Source organism: Electrona antarctica (genome assembly GCF_951216825.1).
Source record: "Electrona antarctica genome assembly, chromosome: 22".
NCBI lineage: Eukaryota > Metazoa > Chordata > Actinopteri > Myctophiformes > Myctophidae > Electrona > Electrona antarctica.
In genome coordinates, this window is record NC_136805.1 from 33,540,822 (window position 1) to 33,553,467 (window position 12,646).

A 12,646-nucleotide genomic window follows, 5' to 3' on the forward strand; every position below is an offset into this window, starting at 1 on the left:
TTCACCCATTATGGACCGTGTAATTGTGCACTTGTTAATTGTGCCATCCAATCTATAATGTTGTAAAAGGCCTTTATTACACGTGGACACTTTGTGTTCTCTTTTGAGCAGCAGCGGAACCTGCTATATAGTCCATAATGACGGAATATAGGGATTTAATCAAGTGGATTGAGATACCTCACCTGGCTGATGGCTGATATTATCTGCGCTCCCTTTGTGCGAATCAACATTTATACCTCATTGTAGTCCACCGGGAGCATGTCAGAGGACAGGAGCAGGGCCTCGTCGCTCTTTGAATCCTACCTCATTTGTATTTGGTACAATTCTTGTACGTGTGTCTCATTCTACGCCCTCCCTTCCATCCTGCCCTAATGTTCCACTGATAAGAATGTCCTATTCACTCTGCATTCTCCACCGGTCGCTGCCCGGAGAGAGAGAGAGACACTCTCTCTCTACACAGGCATTGAATGAAAAGCACCATCTATTTCTGAGAGGGGGGAGGGGGGGGGGGGGGGGGGGGGCTGGAGGAGAAGAAGATAATTATTGATTTGAAATAAGAAAAGATAAGGCTCAACCTTGAGCAGACTGGGGCGATAGCAGCGCGCAGGAACAGAATAATTAATGGGCCTGTCTTGTGTCAGGACAAGCCTTCACACTGAGACGAGGCGTATTGATTTTAAACAGATAAACTGCGTAACCCTTTGTGAAGGGTTTGACAAACAATTTAATTGGGGAGGAAAACAACAATATTCCTCACCCTTTCCATCTCCCCCTTTCATCACGTCCCCGAGCTGGGTCCCCCCTCCCCACCCCCCCCTCCAACCTCCTCCTCCCCTTGTCTGACCTATGGAAACAATTACTGTGCATCAGGCCTTGTAGTGCCTGCAGACTACCAAGGAAGGCTGGTGTATAGGATGCACATTCTGATTGGAGAATCTAATCATTCTCCTAGAACCTGTCTCCACTCCAGATGCCTCTGTTGAAACTGGGATTACTCGAGCCTTTTAGCTGTATCGCCCCCCCCCCCTCTATACTGTGTGTGTGTGTGTGTGTGTGTGTGTGTGTGTGTGTGTGTGTGTGTGTGTGTGTGTGTGTGTGTGTGTGTGTGTGTGTGTGTGTGTGTGTGTGTGTGTGTGTGTGTGTGTGTGTGTGTGTGTGTGTGTGTGTGTGTGTGTGTGTGTGTGTGTGTGTGTGTGTGTGTGTGTGTGTGTGTGTGTGTGTGTGTGTGAGTGAGATGGATCTGGCCTGTTCAGATGTACCTTCCTGCTGTATAGCCGGAGCAGAGATAATTTACTGTTCCTGTGCCCCTGCCTGCTGCTAATCCCCCAGGTCTAGGAGTGTCTAGTGAAGGAAGCCCCATACAGTCCCCTCACTCGTTTCCCCCTGCCTGCTCCTCCCCTGATTAGCGATAGGGAGCCGTTTGATCATGTTTCCCTGCCTGTCCTTGTGATTTGTAAGCTGTTTAAACGTGAACGAGGCAATTAAAGGAGGACGAACGGCGAGGAGGAGAGAGAGTGGGTGATCATTAGCGATGAATTACCCCGGTGTGTGCACTCACTCGCCCAACACTCGGGAGGACTTTCAGGGGAGGACCGCTCCTGAGGATCCAGATCCAATCTAGCCATTGATTAACAGAGACTTGTTCTTCCTGTGAAATCACTCGATGGGGATTTTAGGGCACTCATCCGGTCTTATTGAGATAGGCTAACATCAAAGGGGGAATGAAGAGGGATTGGGTAAATGGGCTCGCCTTGCCCTCTGTGTAAGAGACTTAGAAGAGCAAATCTTGAATTATTGCCTCATGTAAATAATCTCCTCTGCTGTTTTTTTGGGGGAGAAGGGGGGGGTAAGAGGAACTCATGAGTCATTCAGGGCAAAGAGCACTCATGGTACTTTGGAAGCTCTCATATTTCCCTTGATGGGAAACGTCGGTGGGGGCCCTTATCCCTGGAATGTAAACAGAAAGATGCTCCTGACTTGTGTGATCCGGTACTGTGACAATACTGTGAATGTGTTGAGCCGGAGTTGCACCACCAAGGCGGTATTATTAGATTTGGAGTATAGCTCTTTAACCTATTTAGGCCTGACGTCGAAATAAATAAAAAAGTCTTCTGAAAGAATATTATATTCAAAGAATTTGAGACACATTTTCACGATTTTTCTAAAAATATCAGACCTACAAGCTCGTAGCGCGCCACTCGGTGGCGCGCTACGAGCTTGTAGATCTGCTATTTTTCAATAGCTAAAGTATAACGTAATGCTTAGTTAAAACACCAAAAGGGGTTCCCGCTCAAAATGTGTTAATATCCTCCCGAATACAAATAACTATTCAGCGGCGGCACCCTAATTCCTCCCCATTAAATTAGATTTGATTTAATCAGAATAAATAAGTGCCCCATTAGTCACAAATGGTGAGGTATGAAATTGAAAAGTAGCATTGTGTGTGTGTGTGTGTGTGTGTGTGTGTGTGTGTGTGTGTGTGTGTGTGTGTGTGTGTGTGCGTGTGCGCGTAAAAACCTCATGTTATATAACCGTGGACATCGTAACATCAGTGGAATGCACGGCATCGCTGGAATTGTTCTGACAACAGCGGTCACTTTTTTTTGAAGGACTAGGTTACTGGTTGGGGGACATTTTGTCCAAAACAATCTCTTCTCCTCAGCTCCCCCCTCATCGCACAGTGAGCTCACTCAGCTCAGACCGTGAACAGTAGATGGAAAGGGATTTTCTCTCCCTAAATGGCCAGGGGTGCCGTTTACGGTGTCACCGCTATGGGATCACATGATGTCGGAGGGCGTAAAGGTCTCCAGGCAGCTGTTCCATTTTCGGGGATGGGATTTTCGAGGCGTCCCGAGTGCAGGGCCCCATGCTGTCTGCTTGGAAAGGTGGAGCAAATGCTTCTAGTCTAGGGAGGGAGGAGGGGAATATAAGGGGGGGGGGTTAACAAAAAGAAAACTCAAATCCTCATGCCTGATTTACACTTCGTTACACACCGGGGCGGTGTCGCGCACCAGACAAGGCAGATCTGCAAGCTCACAATGCTTCACGCCAGGACATGTTGTGAGCTTGTAGATCTGCTCATTTCAGCGAGCAACACACAGGCAGGCGCACAATGACGTTATAAACTATAGGCTTCAGAAGCTGTGTCTATTTGAAATGGGTTCTGGAGTCCCTTGGCTGCCTTCATGTTATAAACACCCACAGTGCTCAAATTCTTCCTTTGTCAATGAGTCATAACAGGTGTCTCAGGAAGGATTTTTTTTCTTCCCTCGGTTAGCATATTTTCCACTTGCATGGAAAGTGTTTTCCTTTTTTTCCTTTTATTAGGAACATTCTGCCCTTGGTGGACCCCCCCAACACATGCACACGCACACTTCTCTCTTGTGTTGAGACATGATATGCAGACGTTCTTTGAAGCAGAAAAAAGGTTACTTTCACACTTCTTAGAAAGTCAGCCCGTGTCTGGTTAAAAGTAGGTGCTGAAGTATTGAGAGACACTTTTAACTAACATTTGCTGGTAGGCTGTGGTGCAGTAAGTAAGTAAGTCACACATATTGTACAGTGTAAGGTGACTGCCACCTATGCATCTGCCATTATTAAATATAAGTTCTCAGTGTTGGCGTGGACACGGCTTATTCCCCCCTGTTCGACCGTACTATTGAAGCTTAACTCGACCAAACATGGAACCTTTGTCCCCCGAGTTCAGGCTGAACATGTTTGTTTCTTTAAACCCTGTGAAGGGAGAGGTGTAGTAGCCTGGCATTACACAGTGCAGACTTTACATGACTGGGGCCTTGGGGAGAACTGAACTTGGCTATTTCTTTTTCTTTCTAAACGGCTCCCGCTGACTCAGTTCATTTAAGGTGGAATTACACAGAAAACCAGCAGGGAGGGAGGGTGTGGTGGACCTTGAACCATTTACCATGTCAGTTGGATTGTTTTCCCCCCGGTGTAAATACACTTTCAAATTGCCGGGGGGGGGGGGGGTTGGGGGGGGGGGGGAACGACAACAACAACAAAAAAATCTGTCAAGGACCCCCTAATGTGGCACATCATCTTGACTGCAGTGAGGTCAATTTCCTTAGCCGCGTGGGCACGCTTATATTGCCAGCCGCTCTGGGAGGCTGTTTGTGCGAACGATGTGTAACAATACACATTATTCATGTTCCCGGCTCTCCAAATAGAGGCTCCATGATCTCTGTGTGTAGCTCAGGCTTTTTGTATCATGTTATGTCTGAAGCATTGGAATAATCCACAGCGATTGAGCTTTTGTGATGGAAAAATACAATAATGATAGAAGTAATACAGCACTGTGATGACTGCCCCGGGGGGTCTCTCAGTGTTTCTTTTTGCTTGATAACACCACCATTGTTTACTACCAGTTCCCCAAAGTCTTCTCTCCTTGCTTTATTTATTGTGTTTAGTCTGCGTGCTGTCATCCTAAATCTTGCATCGCGGACGGTTCAGGCGGTTCAAACATTTCATCAGATGTGGTCTCTCTCTAAACAAGTTATCTACCGATACACGTCGCTGTGCATGTGAAACTTGTAAAGCCTTCTCGCTGAATAATATACAAGTAAGACGCGCGAACGCAGCTCGTAAATTGCAATAACAACAATTAGAATAAATTACGTACTTTTTAAAGTTTTTTTTTAAGTTCTCTTTTTTTAAATTATTTTATTTTTGAAGTGTTTTTAAAAAGAAATTAAAGTTTTTTTGTAAAGTTTTTTTCTTTTTAAGTTTTTTTTAAGTTACGTTTTTGTTAAATTAAGTTTTTTGTGTGTGTGTGTGTGTGTGTGTGTGTGTGTGTGTGTGTGTGATACAGCTGCGCCCTCTGGTGGCGGGCGGGTGGTGTTACAGCGTGACAGACAGACAGACACACACACACACACACACACACACAGACAGACAGACAGACATGTTCTGCTAGGTCTCATAGTTAGTGCTCACTGCGTTCGCAATCACTGTGTTCGCAAATACACTTTATTTATATAGCACTTTTCAAAAACAGGTTTACAAAGTGCTTCACATACAAGGACATAAACGGGCAATTAAACACACGGTAAAAGTGTTAATTGAACTCTTGAGAGTGTACCAATGGAACCACAGGGACCCGTGAGGGTTGGGTCCATTTGTTGCACTCTGAGAGTTATAAATGGCTAAATTAACATTGAGGATTTTTACTGTGTAGGATCTGCCTCTCTGCCAAAGAGATTACAAGAGTCTTGGCTTTAGTACAGTCATGGCATTCTGAGCGAGCGGTTCAAATTCTCTTATAAATGACTCTCCCTGCTCATCTTGCTTTAATATGGCTAACTACAACCATATGGGGAAATGTTCCTTTTTCGCTTTTATCAAGCTAACATTCATGGCTCAAGTGACTCTTTTTTTAAAAAAGTCCAGCAGCATTTGTGGTGAAGTATCCCCCGTTTTAACAAAACCCAGCGTTTCCCTTCGGTCATTTAATTCTTTCCCCCTTCTCCTTTTCAAGTTTACATAAACAACTTTCACCTGGGATGTCAGAGTTGGCGCTCGGCATAGTCTACGCCGCCTCAACCACGTTTGATCTACTGTAGTGACAGAACTGTCCAGACTGCTTCACAAGCAATAAAACATTGACTGTTTGATATTGTGCGTTTTACTCATAATAGATTGCGAGATTGAAATGAGGTGCACGATTGAAATTAAGTGCTTGATTAGTTAACAAAAAGGGCTATGACTCAGTGTCGGCTCCAGTTTCCCTGCTAAGAGGGAGACACACTTAACGCTCACTTATTCTACTCTTAGATCTCTTACTAAATCTATGCTATTTAAGCATGACTCATTTATTGTGCTTTCCAAACACAACACAACATCCAAAACAAAGCTTTTGTTTTCCTCTTTTTCCTTTTTAATACGATTGACATCAGCCCTGTGGAGGTCGCGTAAACATAATTTGACTGTCTCCGATGTTTACAGCTGTTCTTCGACTGCATTTCTAGAAGAGCTCCCTGTAGTCTCTTATTGAATATAAAGCTATGCTGCAGAACCATCTTAAATTACACCTCTTTCGAGAACAGGTAGACCAATTCTGGTCCACATTATGTGTTGGCTGTACTGTAACTTACCAGGGGTTGAACCAGGCCTATTATTATTATTATTAGCTCTGGTCTTGAGTTTGCTGTTTACTGACTCTGAGACATGCGGTTAACCTTCAGTGTTGTCTGCACACATAAGACTTCCCATTCTTTACTTTTCTTCCCGTGTGTTTTCAGGTTTGAAGAAATTGTCAAGAGCAGCAGAGTTGAGTATCATGCCGGTGGTTCCACCCAGAACTCAGTGAAAATTGCCCAGGTTAGTAGTTTCTGGCCTTTCTGAAGTGTGCCTGAATGTGTTTAGATAGATAGAATGTACAGCAGTGTGTGTGCCTGTAACCTTAGATTTGTCAGCCCAGGCAGCAGCCCAGGGAATACAGTGCAGAGCTGCATGGCAGCGTTGACATATTACAGTTTTAGGCGGTGCAAATTCATCAGACCTGCCACGGATAGAGAATGGAGGGAGGTGGGTGGGGTGGGGGATTCATAATATTTGCAATGTTATCTAGTCGGCCTAATTTCCTGAGACGTATCAAACATCAATTAGGGAGAATTACAAGTAGATGTAATTAACATGTCACAACATATTATATCAAACAAACGCTGATCATCTCCCTTTTGCTGTTACGCAGATTTGAGAATGTAAAAGAAATTGGTGATTGGCCAAATCTAAAATGGCAATCTGATTCTGAACTCGAGGAGATTATTCTCGGAATCTTTATTTTATTTATACAGACTTTGATAAGTCTGTAAATTTGACATGCAGTGATTAGATGCTGATAAGGCTTTGGTCTGCTCACAATAAATAAAGAAAAGGCTTCCTGCTGAAAAATATATTCTCTGAGTGCAGAAGCTAATTGACAGGCTGATGTTTGTGAAAACACAGCCATTTCCTTGTGTGTGTGTGTGTGTGTGTGTGTGTGTGTGTGTGTTTTTTTTGTGTGTGTGCGTGTGTGCATGCGTGCACGCGCTTGTGTGTGTGCGCGACTGCGCGTGTGTGTTTTTAGCACGAGGGAGATAGCAAGAGAGCGAGGGAAAGGAAGGCAGGCCCTCGGGCTGCCAGCATCTCCACGCTTTGGAGACAGTAAACATCCTTTTTAAAAAGAGCGCAGAGCTCTGCACCTCCGTGCAAACACTCTTTAATTATGAAGATCAGAAGCATTTGCATAAACCTCACTCACTCCGGCTGCCATTAGCTGCCAACTCCATTTTATTCTCTGAGCAGCATCCCTCCTTCCCTCCCTCTCCGCACCTCAGTTATTTAAAAAAAAAAAACACAAATGTACGCGAATGCATTTCGTGGGCAGAAAAAACAAAAACAAAAAAACAAAGATCTGATGGGCTCACTCTACCCACTTGAGCCAGTTAGTTTTGTGTCGATTACATCCTTGAAATTTCCTGAGCTCAAATGTTTTCGACAGATTATTCCCAGCCTTTTTGTAGCATTACATTTACTTTGGCCTCCTCGGTTGAGACGTCGCAGACCTTGACGAGGAGTTTTCATGTTGTATTTAAGGAGACATGGAAGGAACAGCCCTGCGGTGCCGTTCAACTCCCATGTGAAATCAGATGGGAAGGGGAGAATCTTGTTATTCAATGTCAGTGCTGAAGGGGAGAGTCTTGATGTTCCCCCCCTACCCTCTGAGAAGCGTTCGCTCGGCTAAATTGCTCTCAGAATGGCGTGGTGGAACCTGAGTCGAACTGCATTCTACTCTGTTTATTTGCCTATTTACCCCCTTCGGAGAGAAAATGTGGAGCCCATTCTGAAACACTCACCATAACAAGGGTGTTTTCATCTTCATGTCTAAAAAGTCTCCAAAACGTTTTCAGTCAGTATACTATATATATTCCTTGAAGCGACGCCTTTTCCAGATCTCACTTTCAGGTTATGGCGTTCGTTTAAGAAAAAAAAAATGTATAATGCATAACCGACTCCCAGATTATCACCTTGTAGCACCTGCGATATTTGAAAACTTCAAAACCTGCTGCATTGTGGAGAAGCCGAACCTTCAAACACGGATGATATGCACCGTAGCGCTGAATCCACATCAAAGGGCCTCTGCGACTAAATGAGATGCTCCATCCAGGGCAGGTTTGCTCAGGAGCACCGGCGCCGCTGCTGGAGAGAAATGTTCAGAGGCCTTGCACAGGAATCACTAACGCACGCTGGGAAAACCCAGGGTGTGGGAGGATCAATGCATCCACTGGTAGAACACTCCTTTCTCCAAAACCCAGCCGCTTCATCTGAACTGCTAATAGGTTAAATACTCCCCCGTTTCATTCTAGTTTCCGATGCCATCAAGGAAAAGAAGCAACAACAACAACCCGGCTTAGAGGAGATGCAGAGTCGATGGTAATTGGATTTGGTAAAACGGGAATTGACCAAATTGAAGCTCAGATGGATTTAAGTATTGTTTTCCGTTAACCACTGTCTCCCCTCATCCCCTCGGATCGGGGATCGCTCACCGCAGTGTTTCTCGCTAGTCGTCAATTGGTTGCACGCGGCGTGCTATCTTTGGCAGCGGGGACCATATTTTTATTTGTATTTATTTATACTCGAGCGTTACAGCTCCGCTCATGACTTATCCACATTCAAACTAAGCGCACATAGTGACACATTAGAAAGGTCCCCCACGGTAGATTTGTCAACACGTTGGTGTTGCATGCTTCCTCTTCCTTTACCCGTGCAACCCACCACGGCTCCTCAAATAAGCATTCGATATTTATTCGGAGCACTCGCACTGACAGCCAGTAAATTTGCATTGCTTGTAATGCAGACCTCCTCTGGCTTTTGATTCCTTCGGAAACGTGAGTGATAAAAGTGGGTTATGTGTGTGTGTGTGTGGGGGGCGGGCGGGCGTGCGGGGGGGGGGGGGGGGGGGGGGACTTCAACAACAACACCATGCCCTGAAGGGGCATTCAGCATAAAGGCTACAGCTACCGGAGAGCTAGCAGAGCTGTAAGGTAACATATACCAGCGCTCTGTCACTCGCTCACGTGTGCAGCTTCATACATCAAAGGCTACTGGTTCCACGGATAGGGTGAGGTAGGTAGGGGAACAACACTCTCTCTCTCTCTCTCTCTCTCTCTCGCTCTCTCTCTCTCTCCTTCCAGTCATTTACACAGGCAATTTGGGGGGAGGGGGGGCGGGGGGGTCATGGCTGTTCTGGTCACGTGATGCCAGTGGTGGAAAAGGTAAGCATTTTGTACTTGAGTAAAAGTATCAATACTGCAATATAGAAATACTCTGTTACAAGTATCAAAATGTACTTAAAGTACCAAAAGTATAAAGTACTCTTTATGCAGAATGTCCCATTTCAAGTTTCAAATGTATAAAACTCTTTTGAAAATAGCTGATCTACAAGCTCACAATACGTCTCATTGCGACGCATTGTGAGCTTGTAGATCGGCTATTTTAGTGATGTACGATATAATCGGTAGCATATCGAAATGGGTAATGTATGTTTTGTAATAATAATCCAAATCCAGTAACTAGTAACAAACTGTCAAATGTAGTAAAAGTACAATATTTGGATTTTAGATGTAGTGGAGTAGAAGTGAAAGTATTGGATATTGGAAATACTCAAGTAAAGTATAAATACCTCAACACTGTACTACAGTACTTAAGTAAATGTACTTACTTTACACCACTGCTGCGGAGCATGCATGGTGTTTATCACACAGGTTGGTGGGAGGAGTCACATTGACTGCAGGGTTTGTATCGGGAAGGGCAGTCAATTCATTTAGACGAAACATCAAAGTCTCAATTCAAAGGAGCTTTATTGGCATGAGAAAGCATACGTTTCAATGCCAAAGCAAGTGTCAAAATACAATAAAAACAGTTGAAAATGGGGAAAGTATGTCACATTGCATCGTTATATATCTGTACATGTTATACATGGTATAAAGCTTTTTTGAAACAAATAGCAGCATTTATTTTGCAGTCACTTTGGGACAAATCGTAGCATTTTAAATAGTATACAAAGAAAAACCCCTCAGATTTAAGATGTGTTTAAAGGTCGCAGCTCTGTTTACATGCAGTAGGTCTACTGTACTTGGTACAGATAGTACTCCTTATGGTGGTTGTATTCCGTTGGGTAGCCTTCTTTTGTCGCAACAGTTCACAAATCTTGCTGCTGTACGTGTCTCCCAATGAACGTCTCCTTTAGGGGCCCAGAGATTGAAGTCTGCGAGCTAGCTGAGGCCCAGACAGCCTCGTAGAGAGTTATTGCTGCTATACCTGCGAGCTAGATTATACTCTCAAATGCAAATGGCGTGCTTCTTGTAAACCGTGTGTTTTCGTTATGACGCTCGCAAATCTGCCACATTGACATACTGTACATTACAGTACGTGTTCTTTTAGCACCCACTGTAAAGTGACTGACATGTACTGTAAATCAACAGAAATGGCTGATCTACTGTATAGGCTCACAACATGCAACGCGTGGTGTGTTTGTAGATCGGCCATTTTCTTCTACTTCAAATGACTTTATTTTCCTTTCGGAACTTCATGTGTGCATTGGATAACGACGATCACAGACGAACACAGCCACAATATACACAGATACACGTGTGTGTGTGTGTGTGTGTGTGTGTGTGTGTGTGTGTGGTGTTCATCGTTAACCCATGCAGGCCTGACGTCGAAATAAAAAAAAAGTTTTCTAAATCATCAATTTAATGAAAGATTTGAGGCACATTTTAACGATTTTTCAAAAATAGCAGACCTACAGGTTGGCGCGCTATGAGCTTGTAGATCTGCTATTTTTCAATAGCTAAATTATAACATAATGTATGTAACCACCAAAAGGGGTTCCCGCTCAAAATGGGTTAAACATGTAAGTGTTTAACAGTTGGCCGACACCATCGTACGATGAAGTATACCGTAAATTGGGTTTAAGATTTCACTGTGGCTTCTTTTTTTTTTACCCTCTCACACAGTGTACTAGCCGTGAACTTTATGGGGTGGAGAGGAAAAAAAAAGAAAACGAGTTGTGATTAACTATGTTCTCTCTCTTTATTTAGATTTTGTGTGATGTTTGCAGCCTACTTCATCAAGTCCCCTACGATGTTTTAATTATTGTTTAGAAAGTTAAGGCTTTTGAAAAATCTCTCGTCTCTGTTATGGTTATGATGGCTGTTTAACATTTCCTCAAGTCTCTGCCAGTCGCGCAGAGAGGGTGAATGGGGCCCAGGCTTGGATGTGAGCTCGGCGCTCTTAATTGGAAACGCATGTGCATCGCGCTGTTGAAAGTTCTATTTAATCCATTGAGACCTGGAACGCATCCATGTCACGTTAGCGTTTAACCACATTAACCATTAACCCATTTTGGGGCGGGAACCCCTTTTTGGTGTTTTAAACATTGTTATAATTTAGCTATTGAAAAATAGCAGATCTACAAGCTCATAGCGCGCCACCGAGTAGCGCGCTATGAACTTGTAGGTCTGCTATTTTTGAAAAATCGTTAAAATGTGCCTCAAATCTTTCCGAAAATTGTCATGATTTAGAAAACCTTTTTTTTTTAATTTCGACGTCAGGCCTGAATGGGTTAAAAGAGGGAGAAAAAAGAAGGCAGAAAAATCCCACAGCAGTACAGAAAAAGGCCCTCAACAGCTCATATTTTTTAGGGTTACTTAAATCTGGATTTGATGTCTTGTTGTAGGCATTGACTTATTTCTTGGGGTGGTGTGCAGGAGGAGGGGGTCGTGGGGGTTGAAAATATTCCATGACCTCATGTTTGGCTTTACAGCCCCGTTTTGTTAAATAAATAAAGAAAAGCAAGTTGCCTCCATTTGAATGGGGGCTAAAATCAAGAAATGCCTTCGTCTGTTACCACTTAGAGAAACGAGGACGGTTGAGGAGAAAAAAGGGGGGCCTTTGTGTTCAAACTCGTGCAGGAGGATGTGTTGAGAAACTCCATTCACATCGTTGCTGTTTATTGCTTACATCCTTTCCGCACTTTTGATTGACTTATCAGATATTGTTTGCCTGCAAGGAGATTTTGAGGGTCATTCAGAGACTTTCAACAGCGATTTAGTTTTTTGGGGGGGGTCGGGGAATTTATTATTTATTGTACCAGGATTTAGTAGCGAGCGCCGAGCAGTGCTGCTGAGCTGTACGTGCAGCTGTGCTGAAATGAGCATGCTAATGACTGATTAAAACCCCAAGCCCTGGTGAGCCTTTTAGGTTCTCGCCATCCAACTGGAGCTGCTCAAAAATTACATCTCTGTTGATAAAACAAAAGCCTCTTGTTTGATCCAATACGGGTTTCATTCTTTGCCACCTACGATTAGTGCCAGCTCTAAGCTGTTTTCATGACATCCAGCCCTATTCCTTCTCGTTCTCGAGCAGTGGAAGGTCACGGTCTATTAAGCTACTTCTGGGAGAAAGTAGGAGATGCAAGCCAAATGGACCCCCACACTCTTCTTATTTCATTCCCACCTCCGCCACCGCCCCGACATTCCAGGTGTGCATGTGTGTGCATGTGCGCGGCCCTCCATTGTTTTCCCCGGCACGCCGCGGCGGAAGAGCGGGAACGCCTCATTCGCTTTGATGAGCGATGTGCTCATGCATG

General features: G+C 44.2%; 1 protein-coding gene across 2 annotated transcripts in view; it reads left to right on the plus strand.

Annotated features, from left to right (window-relative positions):
* Positions 1 to 12,646, plus strand: part of adkb (adenosine kinase b) — a 94,103-nt gene that overhangs the window by 16,824 nt on the left and 64,633 nt on the right. For both annotated transcript variants that reach the window (XM_079491848.1, XM_079491849.1), the window contains one exon: positions 6,255 to 6,333. In XM_079491848.1, coding sequence (XP_079347974.1) covers positions 6,255 to 6,333 — 79 coding nt within the window. The remainder of the gene's footprint in view (positions 1 to 6,254; positions 6,334 to 12,646) is intronic.